At 47.2% G+C, this 19,155-nt stretch overlaps 1 protein-coding gene across 1 annotated transcript in view; it reads left to right on the forward strand.

The window, feature by feature from the left end:
• Nucleotides 1-4,124: 4,124 nt before the first annotated feature.
• The window catches only part of LOC116988586 (mitogen-activated protein kinase kinase kinase 5-like), a 130,001-nt gene continuing 114,970 nt past the window's right edge, over nt 4,125-19,155 (forward strand). The window contains exon 1 of the mRNA XM_033045440.1: nt 4,125-4,555. Within this exon, the coding sequence (XP_032901331.1) occupies nt 4,219-4,555 (337 nt within the window). The 5' untranslated portion in view covers nt 4,125-4,218. The remainder of the gene's footprint in view (nt 4,556-19,155) is intronic.

The raw sequence follows: 19,155 nt of genomic DNA on the forward strand, positions 1-19,155 counted from the left end.
CGGGTTAGTTGGTGATGCTGTGCGTAGGGTGTAGTGGGTCAATGCGTTGGGGCAGTGGGTAAGACACATTAATGGTGAATAGTTGAACAGGCAGTAATGAAAGTTGGCTGGTGAGGATCGGAAGTGGGTTAAGGGTGTGAGAGTGGGTTAGAGGTCAAGGTGAGTTTGGGTCATAGAAACATAAAAATATAGGTGCAGTAGGCCATTCGGCCCTTCGAGCCAGCAACGCCATCAATATGATCATGGCTGATCATCTAAAATCAGTACCCCGTTCCTGCTTTTTCCCCATATCCCTTGATTCCTTTAGCCTTAAGAGCTAAATCTAACTCTCTCTTGAAAATATCTAGTGAATTGGCCTCCACTGCATTCAGCGGCAGAGATTTCCACAGATTCGCAACTCAATGGTTGAATTTTTTTTTCTCATCTCAGCCCCAAATGGCATACCCCTTATTCTTAAAATGTGACCCATGGTTCTGGACTCCCCCAACATCAGGAACATTTGTCCTGCATCTAGCCCGTCCAATCCTTTAAGAATTTTATGTTTCTATAGGAACCCCTCCCATCCTTCTAAATTCCAGTGAATACAAGCCCAGTCGACCCATTCTTTCATCATACTGTATGTCAGTCCCGCCATCCCGGGAATTAATCTAGTGCACCTACGCTGCACTCCCTCAATAACAATAATGTCCTTCCTCAAATTAGGAGACCAAAATTGCACACAATACTCCAGGTGTGGTCTAACCAGGGCCATGTACAACTGCAGTAGGACCTCCTTGCTCCTGTACTCAAATCCTCTCGCTATGAAGGCCAACATGCCATTAGCTTTCTTTACTACCTTCTTTACTACCTTCAGCCATGATCATTTGAATGGCGGTGCAGGCTCGAAGGGCCGAATGGCCTACTCCTGCACCTAATTTCTATGTTTCTATGTTTTCTGTACCTGCATTGCTTACTTTCAGTGACTGGTGTACAAGCACACACAGGTCTCATTGCACCTCCCCTTTTCTTAATCTGACACCATTCAGATAATAATCTGCCTTCCTGTTCTTGCCACCAAAGTGGTTAACCTCACATTTATCCACATTATAATGCATCTGACATGCATCTACCCACTCACCTAACCTATCCAAGTCACCCTGCAACCTCATAGCATCCCCCTTGAAACTCACACTGCCACTCAGCTTTGTGCCATCCACAAACTTGGAGATGTTACATTTAATTCCCTCATCTAAATATATACAGTATTGTAAATAACTGGGATCCCAGCACTGAGCCTTGTGGCACCCCACTGCCCGCCATTCTGAAAAGGACCCGTTAATTCCTGTCCGCCAACTAGTTCTCTATCCATGTCGATACCAGGCACGTGCCGTCAGGGTAGGCAAGGCTGACCCTGAATAAAATTGTAAAATGGTGATTATTAAATAGAAATAGTAAAGGCACGGGAGAATTATGCCTATCTCAGCGATCGATCTCTGATGTCGGCATAATCCACCGTGCCTTTCATCAGCAGTACATGAAACAGGCGAAGGTATATGCAACTCACGTGCTGTTGACGCTGCTTCAAGCCGTCAATGACAACGGTCTATAAAGGCCGCTGAAATTCTGCCTAGCACCGTGGACTGCGTGCATGTCCTACACAGCGTTATGTGCAGCATCGTACTGCGCATGCGCAGCGCAGATTTCTTGGCGGGTTTTTCAAACATGGATTGTCATTATCTTAAGAGTATCTTAAGAAACAAAGAGAGAAGAATGGAGTTCGCCTACAAGTAATGTTCTACCGTATTTCATGGCAATGAAAACGTTATTTTTTACCCTAAAATAAGGCCTGAAAATTTACCTGCATCTTGGAGGCCGAAGCCTACATTGTTAGCCAAGAAAGATAGACTTGGGCCAAATCGCTTTTTAAACATTGGGGGGGGGGGGGGGGGGGGGACACAATGAGGCCTAACACAGGGGTCGGCAACCTAAGGCCCGGATCCGGCCTGTAACCTGAACTCAAACGAACCCAAGCGAGCTGACCTGGGAACTGCAGCCATTCGCGGAGAACGCAGCCGACCTGGGTGTCACAGCCAGATCTGGGGCAAGCAAGCCGACCTGGGAACTGGAACCAAGGGTATTTTTGGCCTGGCTCGGAGACAGGACAATGAGGGGACCAGCTCAAGAGCAAAGGTCATGGAGCGGAGCGGGTCAGCGGGCGATGGATAACAGGAGGTGGAGCTTACTCCTGTGTCAGCGCAAGTAACCTCAATTGGCCCCTTGAACTAGTGTCATTCAATAAGATCAAAACAGATTCAACTTGTCCCGGTGTGCTCCCGTTTTTCCCACCATCTCTCCACCTGCCGTCACCCTCCACCCCCCACCCAGTCAGTTATTCAGAATGGAGGAGATCTGGAAGCCTTGGGCAAATTGAATTGCTATTTTCTTTATTTTTATTTTTTATGTTTTTTTTGAGCGTGAGAAATTCTATGTCCCACCAGCATTTTTCCAAAATTTAGCAACTCAAAATTGGGGTGCGTCTTCATTGCCGGGAAATACAGTATATGTTTTTAAATACTTTATTAAGAGATAAGGCTTTTGAAGACAAATTACATAGAAACATAGAAAATAGGTGCAGGAGTAGGCCATTCGGCCCTTCGAGCCTGCACCGCCATTCAATATGATCATGGCTGATCATCCAACTCAGTATCCTGTACCTGCCTTCTCTCCATACCCCCTGATACCTTTAGCCACAAGGGTCACATCTAACTCCCTCTTAAATATAGCCAATGAACTGGCCTCAACTACCTTCTGTGGCAGAGAATTCCAGAGATTCACCACTCTCTGCGTGAAAAATATTTTTCTCATCTCGGTCCTAAAAGATTTCCCCCTTATCCATAAACTGTGACCCCTTGTTCTGGACTTCCCCAACATCGGGAACAATGTTCCTGCATCTAGCCTGTCCAACCCCTTAAGAATTTTGTAAGTTTCTATAAGATCCCCCCTCAATCTTCTGAATTCTAGCGAGTACAAGCCGAGTCTATCCAGCCTTTCTTCATATGAAAGTCCTGACATCCCAGTGAATCAGTCTGGTGAACCTTCTCTGCAGTCCCTCTATGGCAAGAATGTCCTTCCTCAGATTAGGAGACCAAAACTGTACGCAATACTGCAGGTGTGGTCTCACCAAGACCCTGTACAACTGCAGTAGAACCTCCCTGCTCCTATACTCAAATCCTTTTGCTATGAATGCTAACGTACCATTCGCTTTCTTCACTGCCTGCTGCACCTGCATGCCTACTTTCAATGACTGGTGGACCATGACACCGAGGACTCGTTGCATCTCCCCTTTTCCTAATCGGCCACCATTCAGATTATAAATCTACTTTCCTGTTTTTGCCACCAAAGTGGGATAACCTCACAATTATCCACATTATACTGCATCTGCCATGCATTTGCCCACTCACCCAGCCTATCCAAGTCACCTTGCAGCCTCCTAGCATCCTCCTCACAGCTAACGCTGCCTCTCAGCTTCGTGTCAAATTACTTTATAAAAGTTGACTGACTGCCGACCGGAGAGAACAATATGCGCATGCGCAGTTTCCAAGATTTTAAAAAGTTGACTGACTGCTTACCCTGATTAATGACTCACTGCAGGTGCCTGGTCAAACCCTGCCCCCAATACCATGTGCTCTACTTTTGCACACTTATCTCTTGTGTGGGACCTTGTCAAAGGCTTATTGAAAGTCCAGATACATCACATCCACTAGCTCGCTCGTATCCATTCTACTTGTTACATCGTCAAAAAGTTCCAGCAGATTAGTCAAGCATGATTCCCCCTTCATAAATCCATGCAGACTTTGACCGATCCGGTCGAGGGGAGGTGTTGGGGTGCATTAAGGGAGGAAGGGTTGATGATGGGGTCCGTAGCACTGGGTGGGCTATCGAGGGAGGGGATGGGGGTGGAGAAGGGGTTGAGGGAAGGGACGGAGTAGAGGGTGCAGTTGAAGGGCTGGGAGTGAGGGTGCACGGTGCGTTGAGAGAGAGAGGTGCGGCCAAGTCTCCCGCTGCCTTCCCCTCCTGGGACAGGAGGCGGTGCAAGAGGCGCGCCTGGGACAGTGGGAGGAAGGAGGGAGGGAAGGAGGGAGGGAGAGAGTGGAAGGAGAGAGGGAGAGAGAGTGTGAGGAGGGAGAGAGAGAGGGGTAGTGCAGTGCGGGCAGCACCGAGTTGCTGAGAGTGGCGGCGATGAGCGGCGAGCAGCGGGGCTCCAGCCGGCGGGGCAGCGCCGACCCGGGTGCGATCCCGGCCGGCCGGGAGCAGTCGGTGTCCGCCGGCAGCTACTGGCAGGACCCGCTGGCCATCGACATTAGCCGCTGCGCCCTGCCCGCCCCCAAGGTCCGCAGCCGGGCGGTCCAAGCCGTCTATGTGGTCAGCGAGACGGCGAGCCCGCAGTCCGAGGAAAGCCTCCACCTGCGCTGCCTCCGGGAGGCGTGTGTGGATGCCGGCGCCGTGCTCGACACTGTGCCCATCGGCCGCCTGGTGCTGGGCGAGACGGGAACTCTGGACTGCTTCTACAACGCAGGTCAGTGTCCTGTCCTCCCCTCACCTGTCCTGTCAGTTGCATTAGGGTTAGGGATACTCCTTCAAGTTGTTACTCTTACTTGAACAAGTTTTTCTCAAACCACATATTCTATCAGCTCCATACCCCACGTTCAACCGATTACCTGTCTTACTGGTACAAGTTGTACTAATTATCCCCTTTAGCTCCGTAGATTCTCAGTTCCCCTCTTAATGCCCCATATTCTGCCAATTGTCCGTCTTTATGCTACACATTCTAACCGTTCCCCTCTTAATGCTCCATGTTCTACCAAATGCCCCTCTTGTACATTCTACTAATTTCCCCCTTTAGAGGCCCACATTGTTAGGACCCCTCCTAATGCCCCATGTTCTACCCATTGCCTCCACCTTACTGATAAGACTTTTTCCAAATGCCCCCTTGCGGATCCAGATTCTATCAGTTCCCCGTGCCATTGCCCCATGTTCTGCCAGTAGCCCCTCTTCCTAGCCCCAACTCTACCATTTGGCATATTTTCTATTACCTCTCCTTCAGGCCAGTGTTCCACTAATTGCTCCTTTGACTGGTGGATGCTCTATCATTGGTTTTCTGGATGTTGCATGCTCTGTCAATGGCCTCTCGTACAGGTTTGTTTGTGTTCTATCAGGTACTCCCAACGTGCTGCCTCATTACGAAATGTTTTGCACAACATATATTGAAGCAAAGAAGCATTATTTTTGTGGCTGTAGCTTACCGTGAGATGGAGGTGGCAAATGCTCCTCTCTCCACAACCTTGGCTACTCTGCATAATTGCTGTTATAGAGGGGAGAGATGGTAGAGTCCCCAGTCACTGCTGTGCAAAGGGCGATACCTCCATGAGGTAGTCTGTAGGAACGCTGCAGCAGCAAGGTGAACAGCAACAAATCCCTCCACCACCCCACCACCCCCCCCCTTCCCTCGTGTTGCAGCTTTGAGGTTAGCATATTGGCTGCAGGTGACCAAAGGACATCTTAAAGTAGGAAATAAATTTGGGGGACTCTTTAAGAGGAGAATTCCAGTGTTTTGAATCTCACTGGTCATTCATCGCTGTCCAAAACGGAGCAATTATATCTGGGAATGTGTGGAAGCCAGAATTAAGAATTGCAAATACGTTGGCTGGTTGTAGGACCAGAGATCTGGAAGCACATGATTGTGGGGGATTTGGAAAAAGGACAAATAATTCTGCAAAGAAGGTGGAGACTCAACGAACCGCAGATGCTGGAATTTTGAGCAAAACACACAGTGTTGAAGGAACTCAGCGGGTCAGGTTGCATCTGTGGAGAGAATGCAGAATGCACAGAAAATGTTTTGGGTGGGGACGCTTCAGACTGATTGTAGAAGGGTGGGGGAAGCTAGAAAAGTGATTGGGGGGGAGGAGAAAACCTGACAAGTGATAGGTGGATACAGGTGAGGAGGGGTTGATAGGCAGATGTGTGGCGTTAGAGACCAATGATAGAGTTCTAGACATAAGGGTGTCAGATGAGGAGAGAAGAGGAGGAGTGCAGTGAGAAGCCAGAGCGAAGGTGGAGGGGGAGAGAGTCCAGAGTCAGGGATATTTTATTCCCATATAGAAACATAGAAAATAGGTGCAGGAGGAGGACATTCGGCCCTTTGAGCCAGCACCGCCATTCATTGTGATCATGGCTGATCGTCCCCAATCAATAACCCGTGCCTGCCTTCTCCCCATATCCCTTGATTCCACTAGCCCCTGTCCCGAAACGCAAGAACGAAGTTCTTAAACAAAAGCACACAAAGTGCTGGAGTAACTCAGCAGGTTAGGCAACAACTCTGGAAAACATGGATAGGTGATGTTTCGTATGGATTTGAATACTTTATTACTTTATTACTTGAATACTTTATTGTCACATGTGGCATGTCACAATGAAATTCTTTGCTAAAGGTATGCAAATAGTTGCCACGTAAAGGGCACCGACATAGTTAGAACGTATCCACGGCAGGTCCTCCTTTGTTCTCCCCTCCCCCCTCACACCGGTTCCCACACACTGGGTGCTTCTTTGCACCGCCATTCAATGTGATCATGGCTGATCATGCCCAATCAGTGCCCTGTCCTGCCTTTCCCCATAATCCCCTGACTCCGCTATCTTTAAGAGTCCTATCTAGCTCTCTCTTGAAAGTATCCAGAGAACCGGCCTCCCCAGACGCGCAAGTCTGAGTGAGAAAAAGTGTTTCCTCGTCTCCGTTCTAAATGGCTTACCCCTTATTCTTAAACTGTGGCCTCCGGTTCTGGACTCCCCCAACATCGCGAACATGTTTCCTGCCTCTAGTGTGTCCAAACCCTTAATAATCTTACATGTTTCAATAAGGTCGCCTCTCATCCTTCTAAAGTCGTTTGAAGCTTATTTGGAGGTTGTAGTTTTTAATTGCTTGATGGTTGCTGGGAAAAAGCTGCTCCTGAACCCGGATGTGACAGTTTTCAGACTCCTGTAACTTCTTCCTGATGGCAGGGGTGAAATGAGAGTGTGGCCAGGGTGGCGTGGGTCTCTGATGATGCTGGCTGCCTTTTTGAGGCAGTGACTCCTGTAGATCCGACGTGGCGCCGACCTGTAGCGGGTATGGCTGCCTAGCCTGCAGCTGTCTGTTTTTCATTTCTTTTTTCTTATTTTTAGTTAGTTTAGTGTTTTGTTTTTAAGGAGTTCTAGCTTTTTTATGTGTGGGGGAGGGGGGGGGGGAAGGGGGAAACTAATTTTCAGGGTCCCTACCTGGTCGGAGATGCAGCTTTTCTCCGGGCTGCACTTTCGACCCGCCCTCGCGGCCTACCAGCGGGCCTGGAGCGGCATTTCCTGAGGGGACCGCCCGGAGCAGCAGCAGCATCGGCGGCAGCTGCGGAGCTGCGGGTCCGAGGAGCGAGGGGACCGCCCGGAGCCTCGGCATCGGCACCGGTGGCGGCGGAGCTGCGGGTGTGAGGACGGCGGTGCAGCGCTGGAGCGCCATTGCGGGGCGGGCGGTGCCTTGCCTGAGTCGCCGCGCTGGAACTCCGGTGAGCTGGGACCGGCGTTAAAAACATCGCGGAGCTGCGGGCGGCGGCGCTGAACTTTCCATCGGGAGCCTGGGATCTCGCGACGAGATCGCTAGTTGAGCTCCATTCGGCGCGGCCTTGTCGGCTCCGGAAGCCACGGTCTCAAGTAGGGAGGCGGCCGTTCCAGGGTTCCCATGCCACTGAGAGGACTCTCCCGACGCCGGAACATCATCACCCGGCGAGGACGGCTTGGAACATCGGGCCTCCGTAGAGGCAACTGTGGAGGCCTCAATAGGCCCGACTATGGGTGGACATTGGGGATGGGACTGGACTTTGTGCCTTCCCCCATAATGGGAACCATTGTGGGGGGCTGTTTTTATGTTAAAGCTATTTATTATTGTTATGTTTGTATTCTTTCTTATGTGCTGCATTGGCAAAAGGAATTTCACTACATCTAGGTGTATGTGACAATAAATCAACCTTTGACCTTAGATCCCATCGATAGTGGGGAGGTCAGTACCTGTGATGGACTGGGCAGTGTTCACCACTTTTTTGCAAAAGGTATTTCTCTGTGTTATTATGTAAAGTAGGTGTTGCTTTAATGGTATACAACTGTAGATGTGTCAGATAGACACAACATGCTGGAGTAACTCAGCAGGACAGGCAGCAACTGGAGAGAAGGAATGGGTGCTGTTTCGGTCGGGGACCCTACAGACACAGATGTGTCAGCACAGGCTTCAAGATGTTGCAAATGAGGACACGGCAGCACAGAAGGGGTGATTGGGAGGACTGCACAAGTCCGTGGTTAACAGAGATACTTTGTGGATTTCAACAGCAGAGGTGAGGTAGGATGACATTACAAGGAGATCAATAACTGTAATGACGTCGCAGTTCTGCGTTCCCAAGATACTTGACACGCTTTCATGTCCAGTTCCCTTTCAGGCAGTTGTCAGGGTGAGTGATGGATTTGATCACGAAAAGTTCCAACCATCTTCAAAGGTCACCCGAAACGTCAAAAAGCAGAGCTGATTTATTGCTTCACAAAGAATGACGTTGTTTGCCACTGTACAATAACACAAGCCAGATATATTATCTGCTGTGATACTTCAAACAAACAGTGAAAGAGTGAGATACTTTGGCACTGATTAGGTAGGGCCTTTTCACCATTCAAAGATTAAATTAAAATTCTTTCCAAGATATTCAAGGTGCTCAGCTGAGGGCAGGTAGCGTTGTAATTCCTCCTTCAGGAACTCTTGGTTAAAGGTCTGTCTTTTACCCCACGTGTACAAACAAACTTATCCCATTTCAGGGGCTTGGCAGACCCTCCCTGTCCTATCACTTCTACCCATAAAGCCCCTTTCCCACTTTTCCGAGTTACTCACGAACTCTCCCGTGTTTTCCCCTTGATTTGAACCCGGAGAATTACGGTAATAGCCATTCGTAGGTACTCGGGGTATTTTTTTTAACTTGTGGACATTTTTCAACATGTTGAAAAAATGTCCCGACTTACCTGATGCCCCAAGTTCAACGGCTACGGCTGGCATTACGAGCCGCTACGAAATGTCTACGGACTCCTACGAGCTCGCTACCGACATTCCCTGATATTCCCCGAGTTCGAATCAAGGGGAAAACTCGGAAGAGTTCGTGAGTAACTCGGGAAAGTGGGACAGGGGCTATACTCACAAATGAAACTGTTCTCTTTGATTAGGTTCTGTGGTTGCCACCTTTCCTCTGCTCTGCTTTCCTCAAGTTTCCTCTGCGTGTCCTACCTAAACTAATCTCACTCTGGGCACCATTGACTTGAACTCCTTAACTGTCTAAAACACAGCTGTGTTTTTCTTTAGCTGTATCCCAGCTAGCACGAGATGTTTATCACACATACCCAGAGGGATATGACGTGCTCTTATTTCCCTGGTAACACCTTGATCATTACTATTACCTTGTGTAGATAATATTCCAATACAATGAATATGTTAACTTTTCTAACCACTACCAATTATTGTATAAACTACACACAAGGAACTGCAGATGCTGCAATATTGAGTGAAACACACAAACTACTGGAGTAACTCAGCGGGTCAGGCAGCATCTGTGGAAGGAATGTATAGGCGGTGTTTTGGGTCGGGACCAGTGTTCAGACTGATCGTAGTAGGCGGGGATACAGGTGAGGGGAGTTCGATTGGCAGATGAGTGGTGTAAGTATCGAAGGCTAGAAGTGGAATTGAAACATAAGGATAAGGAGAGAAGAGGATGATGTGTAGGTAAAGAGGTGGGAGAAAATGAGGAAGGGTGGTGGCAAAAATGGGTGTGCACAAGAGGGGCGAGCGGTGTGGGCACAGGGAAGGGATAGGGGGTAGCAGAAGTATTATTTGTGAGGCTTTTCTCTGCCCTCATCTCTCTTTCCACTTTTCCTCCCCTTACTACAATAAATCTGAAGAAGGACAGGTGACTTTTCGGGTTGGGACCCATTCCCTCCACAGATGCTGCCTGACCCACTGTATGTTTAAATCTATGATAGATACAAAATGCTGGAGTGACTCAGCAGGACAAGCAGCACCTCTGGAGTAAAAGGAATGGGTGACGTGTTGGGTCGTGACCCTTATTCAGACTGATGTCAGGGGAGAGGGCGGGACAGAGATAGATTGTAAAACGAGATAGAATAAATCTATAACCTATTCAACATTTTCATCTCGTACCTAATTTTATAATTTTCTCCACCTTGAGAACGTGAAAACATGTTAAATTCTATCGTGTACTGTGTTCTTTTTTTTATTCGTGGCTGTGTGGTATCTCAAATCTCACTGTACCAATTGGTACATGTTTAAGAAAGAACTGCAGATGCTGGAAAAATCGTAGGTAGACAAAAATGCCGGAGAAACTCAGCGGGTGAGAGCATCTATGGGTGACGTTTCAGGTTGAGACCCTTCTGTGACAATAAATGTAACTTGAACTTGATATTATTAGTTATAACTCGTGTTTTCATTGGCCAATTTAGGCATATCTGGGTTTTGTGCTGTTACCTCCAGCTTCATAATCAGGCACCCTAAATTACACACTGGAATTGTTACAACGATTAAGTCAAGTACTCAGGCGACAATGAAGTGTGGTGCCGACATCCGTAACTACCTAGTTTGATCAACATGTGCAATAATTCAAACCTTTAAAGGCCTGTCCCACTTAACGCGTTTTTTTATTTTCGGCGACTTGCTGGCACCCGTCATAGTCGCAGCAGGTCGCCGAAAATGTTCAACATGTTGAACATCCAGCGGCGACCAGAAAAAGGTACGACTCTTTGGGCGAAGCGGGGTGACGCCTGTATGGTCGTGTGTAGGTGCACTTTTTCTGGGTGCCGCTGGATTTTAAACATTTTGACATTTTTCACCGCCTGCGTCTACGATGGGTGCCGGCAAGTCGGCGGAAAAATTGCGTAAGTGGGACAGGTCCTTTACACTTCTCCTGGTTTCCTATCTTTTGTAATCTTTTCATTCTATTGAGATATCCTAATCAAAATGTAGGTTGTCCTGATCAAAGTGTTTCTTGGAGGAGTTGTGTTTTTTGAGTGTCCCTGTCACGAGGTTCTACTCTGGGCTTCGCATTGCATATTTTTCTCTTTCCACGTTTCCTCTGTATGTTGACCTTGATCGCTTGCCTTCATTTTCCACACCAGCTACCGGAATATTGTGGGAAACAGACCACAGAGGAAAGAAACCGACCGGATAGGAAAGGAACATCCAAATATAAAAACTTCCTGGTTTTGGCGCAATTCAGTTGAAACTCCATTCTTTTGTGTACAGTAACTCTTTGAACAACACTCTCTTTTCTGATCAAAGCTTGATAATTTTCTTGCTGGAACTTGTTTTGGAAAACAACATACAATCCAGCATGTGTTTAGACCAAAACTCTTGAAGGAAAATTCTTCAATTCAAATTGCCTTGTCATATGACACCTGTAGAGCAGTTCTCTTGCCTCACCTCTTGTGTTTCCAGTTCATTAATGCCTTAAGACCTTATTAAAAAAAACGATATTTGTCGTGGCCCTGTTTAGAATTTGTCACCAAAGAAAAACATTAATTCTTTGCAATTTTTTTATTGTTTTTTTCTCAACTTAAGAATGAGTAAAACCATCAACTATTCCAACATGTTATATCTGGTTTTTAAATATTTATTATTTCTTAATTAGTCACCCGGAATTGGAAATTCCTGCATAACTTGTAGCAGTAACTGTAACTATACAAAACCAATGTGTATTTCATAAACTCCCACGTTTAATTCAGTTTAATATTTATAATCTGACAAAAGGACACATGAATGAAACATTGACTCAGAGCGACTGATCACTTGCTTGTAAACAAATGCAGTAAGCTGCAACTTTCTACAGCTGCCTTGGGTTATGGTGGATAACTGAGGAAAGCTGGAGGAAATTAACCACCATGACTTGTAATTTGAAGAGCTGGAGATGGGAAAAACATTTAGCGTTGAAACAATTACTTTGAAATCTGACCTTTTCCAAAGCTACATCTAATCTCCAAAATCTTATAATTCTTCACAGCTGTCTAGAAGTTCCTTGTTGACAAAAAAAGCCTGACACTACCTGCAATGAAAGATTTTAGCTTTTTAGTTTAGTTTAGATATTCAGCATGGAAACAGGCCCCTCGGCCATCGAATCCGTGCCATCCGGTGATCCCCGCACACTAACACCATCCTATACTCTAAGGATAATTTTTACAATTTTACCAAGCCAAGTAGCTGAGAAAACTGTATGTCTTTGGAGTGTGGGAGGAAACCGGAGCTTCCGGAGAAAACCCACGCAGGTCACGGGGAGAACGTACAAACTCCGTACACCTGCAGTCAGGATCAAACCCGGGTCTCCGGAGCTGTAAGGCCGGAACTTTACCTTGCATCACTGTACCACCCACTTACATCAGGATAGCACAGTGACGCAGCTGGTAGAGCTGCTGTCTCACGGTGCCAGGGACGTGGATTTGATCCTGACCTTGGGTGCTGTCTGTGTGGAGTTTGCACGTTCCCCCTGTGACTGAGTTGGTTTTCTCCAGGTGCTACAGTTTCCTCCCACATCCGAAAGACACGCAGGTTTTTAGGTTAATTGGCCTCTGAAAATTGCTCATTGAGTGTAGGGAGTGGATGCGAAAGTGGGATAACATAGAACTAGTGTGAACAAGTGATTGATGGTCAACGAGGGTACACAAAAAAGCTGGAGAAACTCAGCGGGTGCAGCAGCATCTATGGAGCGAAGGAAATAGGCAACGTTTCGGGCCGAAACCCTTCCCTCAGTGGGTCGAAGGGCCTGTTTCCATGCTGTATCTTTCAATCAATCACGATATCTCGCATGACTTTAAATGCAAAAATAAATTTAAAAAAGAAAATATTCCTTCAGAGAACTTAAAAACACAAATTAATGAAATGGTTCAGGATCACAAAACATTTGCCAAACTTTACAAACTGTTGCAATCATGAGCCGATGAATCATACCATTTAAATCACTTCCATCCAAATTAAAACGCATCCAAAGCACACAAAGGAAGCACACACAAAGAGAAGGTTTCCTGCAACAACAATAATAAAGTTATTCACAGAGATTAACAGCTTTCATCTCTGACCAGACTGACAATGAACACACACACTTGACACCTTTGAGCATTCATATAGTTTCCAAATATTGCGATGATTTATCGCATCCTGAATCTAGACTTGCTTTTGCTGAATCAGTGGCTTCTGTGCAATTCCATTTTAGATACTGAAGGCATTACGATAATTTGGGTAAAGTCTGTGCACCTGCTTCAGAGTTTGTTTGCACTGGTGGTAAATCTCCAGGCACCAGGCAAGATGTTTGATGCTTTTTGCAGAAATTTTCGGGTGACACAGCTGTTGTCGGCCTCATCAAAGGGGGCAATTAGGAGTATAGAGACATAATAAGCAACTTTGTGGAGTGGAGTGCACACAATAACCTCCATCTTAACACCACAAAAACCAAGGAGATAGTTGTGGACTTCAGGAGGGGGAGGAGGAGGACTCAACCAACATCAATCACCATTAAGGGCACTGAGGTGGAGGTGGCCACTAACCACAGGTACCTTGGTGTGCAGCTTGACGGTGAGCTGGACTGGAAGGGTCATATGGAGGCGGTGTACAGGAAGGGACAAAGTCGACTGTATTTTTTAAGGAGGCTGAGGTCATTTAACATCTGCCAACCCCTGCTGTGCAGTGTCTACCATTCAGTGGCGGCCAGTGCTCTGTTTTTTGCTGTGGCCTGTTGGGGAGATGGCGCCCGCATAGCGGACAAAAACAGACTGGACAAGCTGATCAGGAAGGCCGGCTCAGTGGTCGGGGCTGAGCAACGAACGGTCCAGCAGGTGGCAGAGGCCAGAACTCTGAACAAACTGGGTTCAATAATGACCAACCCCACTCACCCACTCCATGCCCTGAAGGTGATCAAGAGCAGCGAGAGAGACTGATTGCACCAAAGTGCAAAACTGAGAGACATAGGAAGTCTTGTATACCAGCTGCTATAAGGTTATATAATGCGCATAAATAACTCCACTTTTTTTTCATTCATTGGATTTTAACTTGTATTTTAACTTGTATTTTAACTTGTTAAGTATGGAAGCTATTTGAGGAAATGTGTGGTGTTATGTCTGTCTTGAAGCTGTCGTGGCACTGTAATTTCCTGTAAAGGATTATTAAAGGTATAATCAATCAATGGTATTCAGAGGGACTTGGTATTCAGAGGGACTTTATGAAGGTCAATGCTCTCCATTGGAGACACAAGGAACTGCAGGTGCTGGGATCTTGATCAAAACACAAAGTGCTGGAGAAACTCAGCAAGTCAGGCAGCATCTGCGGAAGGAATAGACAGACGACATTTTGGGTTGGTGGTCATTCTTGAGATTGACATAAGGGGGAGAAATCTGGAAAGCCGGGGTGATTGGAGATCAGTCTGAAAAAGGGTCCAGATCCGGAACGCCAATTGTCCATTCCCTCCTCAGATGCTGCCTGACCTACTGAGTTCTTCCAGCACTTTGTGGTCTGCTCAAGCCTCCTACATGTGCAGTGTCTGGTATCTCCGACCTAACATTGGAACTGATCCGTTCTGGATGATGGGTTGCTGTTCCTTGAGCTTTCCAGGGGTTAATTGGAAGAAAATCTTTGAAGAAATAAAGTGATAACGGCAACTGCTGAATGTGCAGAATTTCAAGAGGCCATAATGAAGTGCTGTATCAAACATTATTGTGGACGGTAAAAGCTAAATACATTAAATGCAGGTGTTATATTTTTGCTAATTTGTATTATTGGTTTTACTGCCAGCTGCAATGTCTGATCCATCTTCTCTAAGACCGAGAAACAAGGGACTGTAGACGTTGATTTACAAGAGGAAAGGACACAAGTAACTCAGCGGGTCAGGCAGCATCCCTGGGGAACATAGATAGATGACATTCAGGCCGGGACCCTTCTTTACACTGAGTGAAGGGTGGGGGGAAGCTGGAAAAGAGGAGGGGAAGGACAAAGCATGACAGGTAATAGGTGAACAGAGGCAAGGGAGGTTTTGAAAGGTAGATGTTTGGAGAAATGCCAGAGATGGAAATAAAACGATAGGAGACAAAAGGCTTGAAGCGTTGTGAATTGTAAAGCCAGAGGAAGGAATGTAGATGGAAGATAAGGGGAGAAATAGGTGTGAGTCTAGGTGGGGCACAAGGAAGGGCGGGGGGGGGGGGGGGGGGGGGGGGGGGGAGGGGGGAGTAGGAGGGAAAGTGGGTGTGGGGGAGGAAGGGGAGGGGTTGAGAGGTTATCTACAATTAGAGCATTCTTTGTTCATACCTCCACAACTACTTTGATTCATGAAACGTACATTCCTACCCAAACCGAATGTGAGGTGTTGTTCTTCAAATTTGCCTCACTCTGGCAATGGAGGAGACCCAGGACAGAAAGGTCAGTGTGGGAATGGGAAGGGGAGTTAAAATGGCTTGCAACCGGGAGATCCTGCAGGGGTTGGTGGACCGAGTGCAAGAGATCGGCGAAATGGTCGCCGAGTCTATGTGTGGTCTCGCCGATGTACAGGAGGCCACATTGGGAACAACAGATATAGTAGGTGAGGTTAGAGGAGATGCATGTGAACCTCTGTCTCACCTGGAAGGATTGCTGGTGCCCCTGGATGGAGGTGAGAGAGGAGGTATAGGGAGAATATAATACATCTGCTGTTCCAGGGGAAAGTACGTGGGGAGGGGGTCGTTGGGTGGGAAGGGATGAGTGAACAATGTAGTTGTGGGGGAGCGGTCTCTGTGGCGGGCACAAACCGGTGGAGATGGGTAGATATGACTGGTGGTGGGATCACATTGGAGGTGATGGGAGTGTTGGAAGATGTGTTGGATGCGGAGGCTGGTGAGGTGAAAGGTGATCACCAGGGAAACTATCCTTATTCCATCTGGGGCGGGAGCAAGGAAGGGCAGGAATATGGGACATAGAGCGATCCATCTGTGATAGAAGGGAACACAGGCCCACCGAGGAGACACGGGTGAGGGATCCATCTATGACAGCAGGGGAAAAGTGTGTTTTTGTCATTTTTATTATATGTATGACTGCAAGGCAACGAAATTTCGTTCAGACCGAAAGGTCTGAATGACAATAAAGGCTACTTTGACTTTGAAAGAGGACATCGCGGATGTCCTGGAACGGAGAGGCATCTTCTTGGCAGCAAGATTGTTAAGGGCTTGAACACGCTAGAGACAGGAAACATGTTCCTGATGTTGGGGGAGTCCAGAACCAGGGGCCACAGTTTAAGAATAAGGAGTAAGCCATTTAGAACGGAGACGAGGAAACACTTTTTCTCACAGAGAGTGGTGAGTGTGGAATTCTCTGCCTCAGAGGGTGGTGGAGGCAGGATCTCTGGATGCTTTCAAGGGGGCTAGATAGGGCTCTTAAAAATGGCTCGAAGGGCCGAATGGCCTACTCCTGCACCTATTGTCTATTGATGTGGCAGTCGGAGGAATTGAGAGCAAGGGTTGGCTCTTTGCCAGAGGCAGGGTGAGAGGAAGTGTAGTTCAGATAATTCTAGGAGTTGTTAGGTTTGTCGTAGACATCAGTCGATAGTCTGTCTGCAAAGATGGAGACAGTGAGATCAAAAAAGGGGAGGGAAGTGGCCCAGAGATAGTCCAATTGGATTTGTGGGCAGGGTGGGTTAGTGGTAAAGTTCATGAAATCACCAAGTTCTGCACGGGTGCAGGAGGCAGCCACGATGCATTCGTTGATGAGGCAGAGGAAGAGTTGGGGGATGGTGCCAGTTACGCAAGGACTGTCCAATGTAACCAACATAAAGGCAGGCAGATGTGAATGCCCATGGCTACACCTTTAAAGGGGCTCATGTGAATGCCCATGGCTACACCTTTAAAGGGGCTCATGTGAATGCCCATGGCTACACCTTTAAATTGGAAATAATTTCTCAATACCTTGTCTGTGAGGTAATAGATGAACATCTTAAAGGCCCTGTCCCACTTACGTGACCTTTTCGGCAACTGCCGGCACCCGTCATAGGTCGCCGAAAATGTTCAACATGTTGAAAATTCAGCAGCAACCAGAAAGACGCCATGACTGTTTGGGTGATTAGGAGACTACTCATGACCATACAGGCGACCCCCTGGCAACATGTCACGGGGTGTGGCCAGGGGGTCGCCTGTATGGTCGTGAGAGGTCGCCAGGCTGTGGGCCCTGTGGACGGTAACATCGGGAGCTGACCGGTGACCGACTCCGAACTCCAGCTGCAGCAGATTCGTCCACCCCGAATCATGGGGCTTGAATCGGCCCGTTTGCGGGGCTTGAATCGGACGGCGGGGGTTTCAACATCGGGGGCTTCAATCGCCTCAATGCAGCAGTTTGATTTTAAGCAGTGCCGGGCGCTGAAAGGCCGCGCGAACGGGCCGATTCAGCCCTTAGAAAGCGTCTGATAAAGTCCGGATTACAAAACATGGGGGGGATTGTCCCCCACCTCTCAAAGCATAGGGGGGGGGGGGGGGGGGGGTTGTGCCCCCCCCCCCCCCCCCAGGATTGCCGTCCATGGATAACATGGAACTATTGTGAACAGGTGATCAATGTTCAGTGGGACGAAGGACCTGTTTCTATGCTGTATCTTTAAACTCTAAGCTAAACAGGCTGGTTATGTGTCAGTTTTGTAGGGCATAGTTGAGTTGATAATTGAATGTTTGAACACTGGACAGTATTAATCTCCTCATTGAAGGAAGATAGCGAATGCAGTTCAGATAACGTTTATGAGACTAATACCTGGAAATGGCCCATTGATTAACGAAGGTTGGGCAGGTTAGGCCTTTATCCACTCTCATTTATAGAGAGTGAGAGAGGACTTGATTGAAACTTAAGATTCCGCAGGAGTTGGGAAGGTGAATGTAGAGGTGGTTCCTATGGTGGGAGAATCTAGAATCGAGAGGGGAAGACACTGTTTACAATTAAAGTGTATCTCATATAAGACACACGACTTTTTCTCTCAGAGAGTTAGAACTCATTTTGACAAATGACAGTGGAAGCAGAGTCTTTGAATGTTTTAAAGACAGAGGTAAATAGATTGACGATAAGGCTGCAGGTACCATGGGTGCATGGAATGTGGAGTTGAGGTCACAGCCGTCTCACCTGTGATCATCTTCAGTGGCAGAGCAAACTCCAGTTCCGATTTGTGTGTTTATATGTTTTGCTTTAGTTGATTCCTAGAAAATGTAAGGGAAAAATGTACGGTTGATGGAAGACCCTTATCAGCATCAATGTCCAGAAGTATATTGGAGTCTAGGTCCGTAGTTCCCTGACGATGGCAACATGAGTAGATGGAAGCTGTGTCTGGTATTGCATGCAATACCGCTCGCCTCAATGCAGGAAGGATGTGGAAGCTCTGGAAGGGATGCAGTGGTTTACCAGAACACGTGACTAAAACTCTCTTACAGCATGTATGCCCAGACCTGCTGGACAGCTGGGATATGCTGCCAGAGGAGGTGGTGGAATCAGATACAATTATAATGTTTAAGAGGCATTTAGATAGATACCTGAAGAGGCAAAACATACGGTCCTAATCTGGCAACTGGGATTAGTATAGATGGGCAAAATGATTGCATTGATGGGGTGGCCTGAAGTGCCGTTTCTGTGCAGTGAGACCCATATTCTATCTTCTGTTTTATGCACTGGCCAGGTGGCTGATAAACGTGCCATGTTTGTCTTTTCTCAAGACATTTCAAAAACCTTCAAAGTGTGTCAGTTACTGCAATGTTGAAGACATTACTCAAGCTTGGTCAGTTGATGGATTATGGAGAGCAGGGTCAGTCAATATGATGCAGGGCATTGAGTTATAAACAACTGGAAGGGAAATGAAAATCGTTCAAATGTGCAGATGGTGAAAGTCTGAAATAAAAACCGATAATACTGGAAACACTCAACAGGCCTTGTGCAAGTTGGCGATATGCAGAGTACTGCCCTGCCGACTTCAAATTCAGAAGGATCAGAAGGCCAGGCAGCAGTTGTGGATAGAGAAATGGAATCAGGTTGAACGTTTTTTTGTCAGAACTGTAAAAGAAAAAGAAAGTTTGTAACTTGCCAAGAATTGAGAT

Source organism: Amblyraja radiata, chromosome 27 (assembly GCF_010909765.2).
Source record: "Amblyraja radiata isolate CabotCenter1 chromosome 27, sAmbRad1.1.pri, whole genome shotgun sequence".
Taxonomy (NCBI): domain Eukaryota; kingdom Metazoa; phylum Chordata; class Chondrichthyes; order Rajiformes; family Rajidae; genus Amblyraja; species Amblyraja radiata.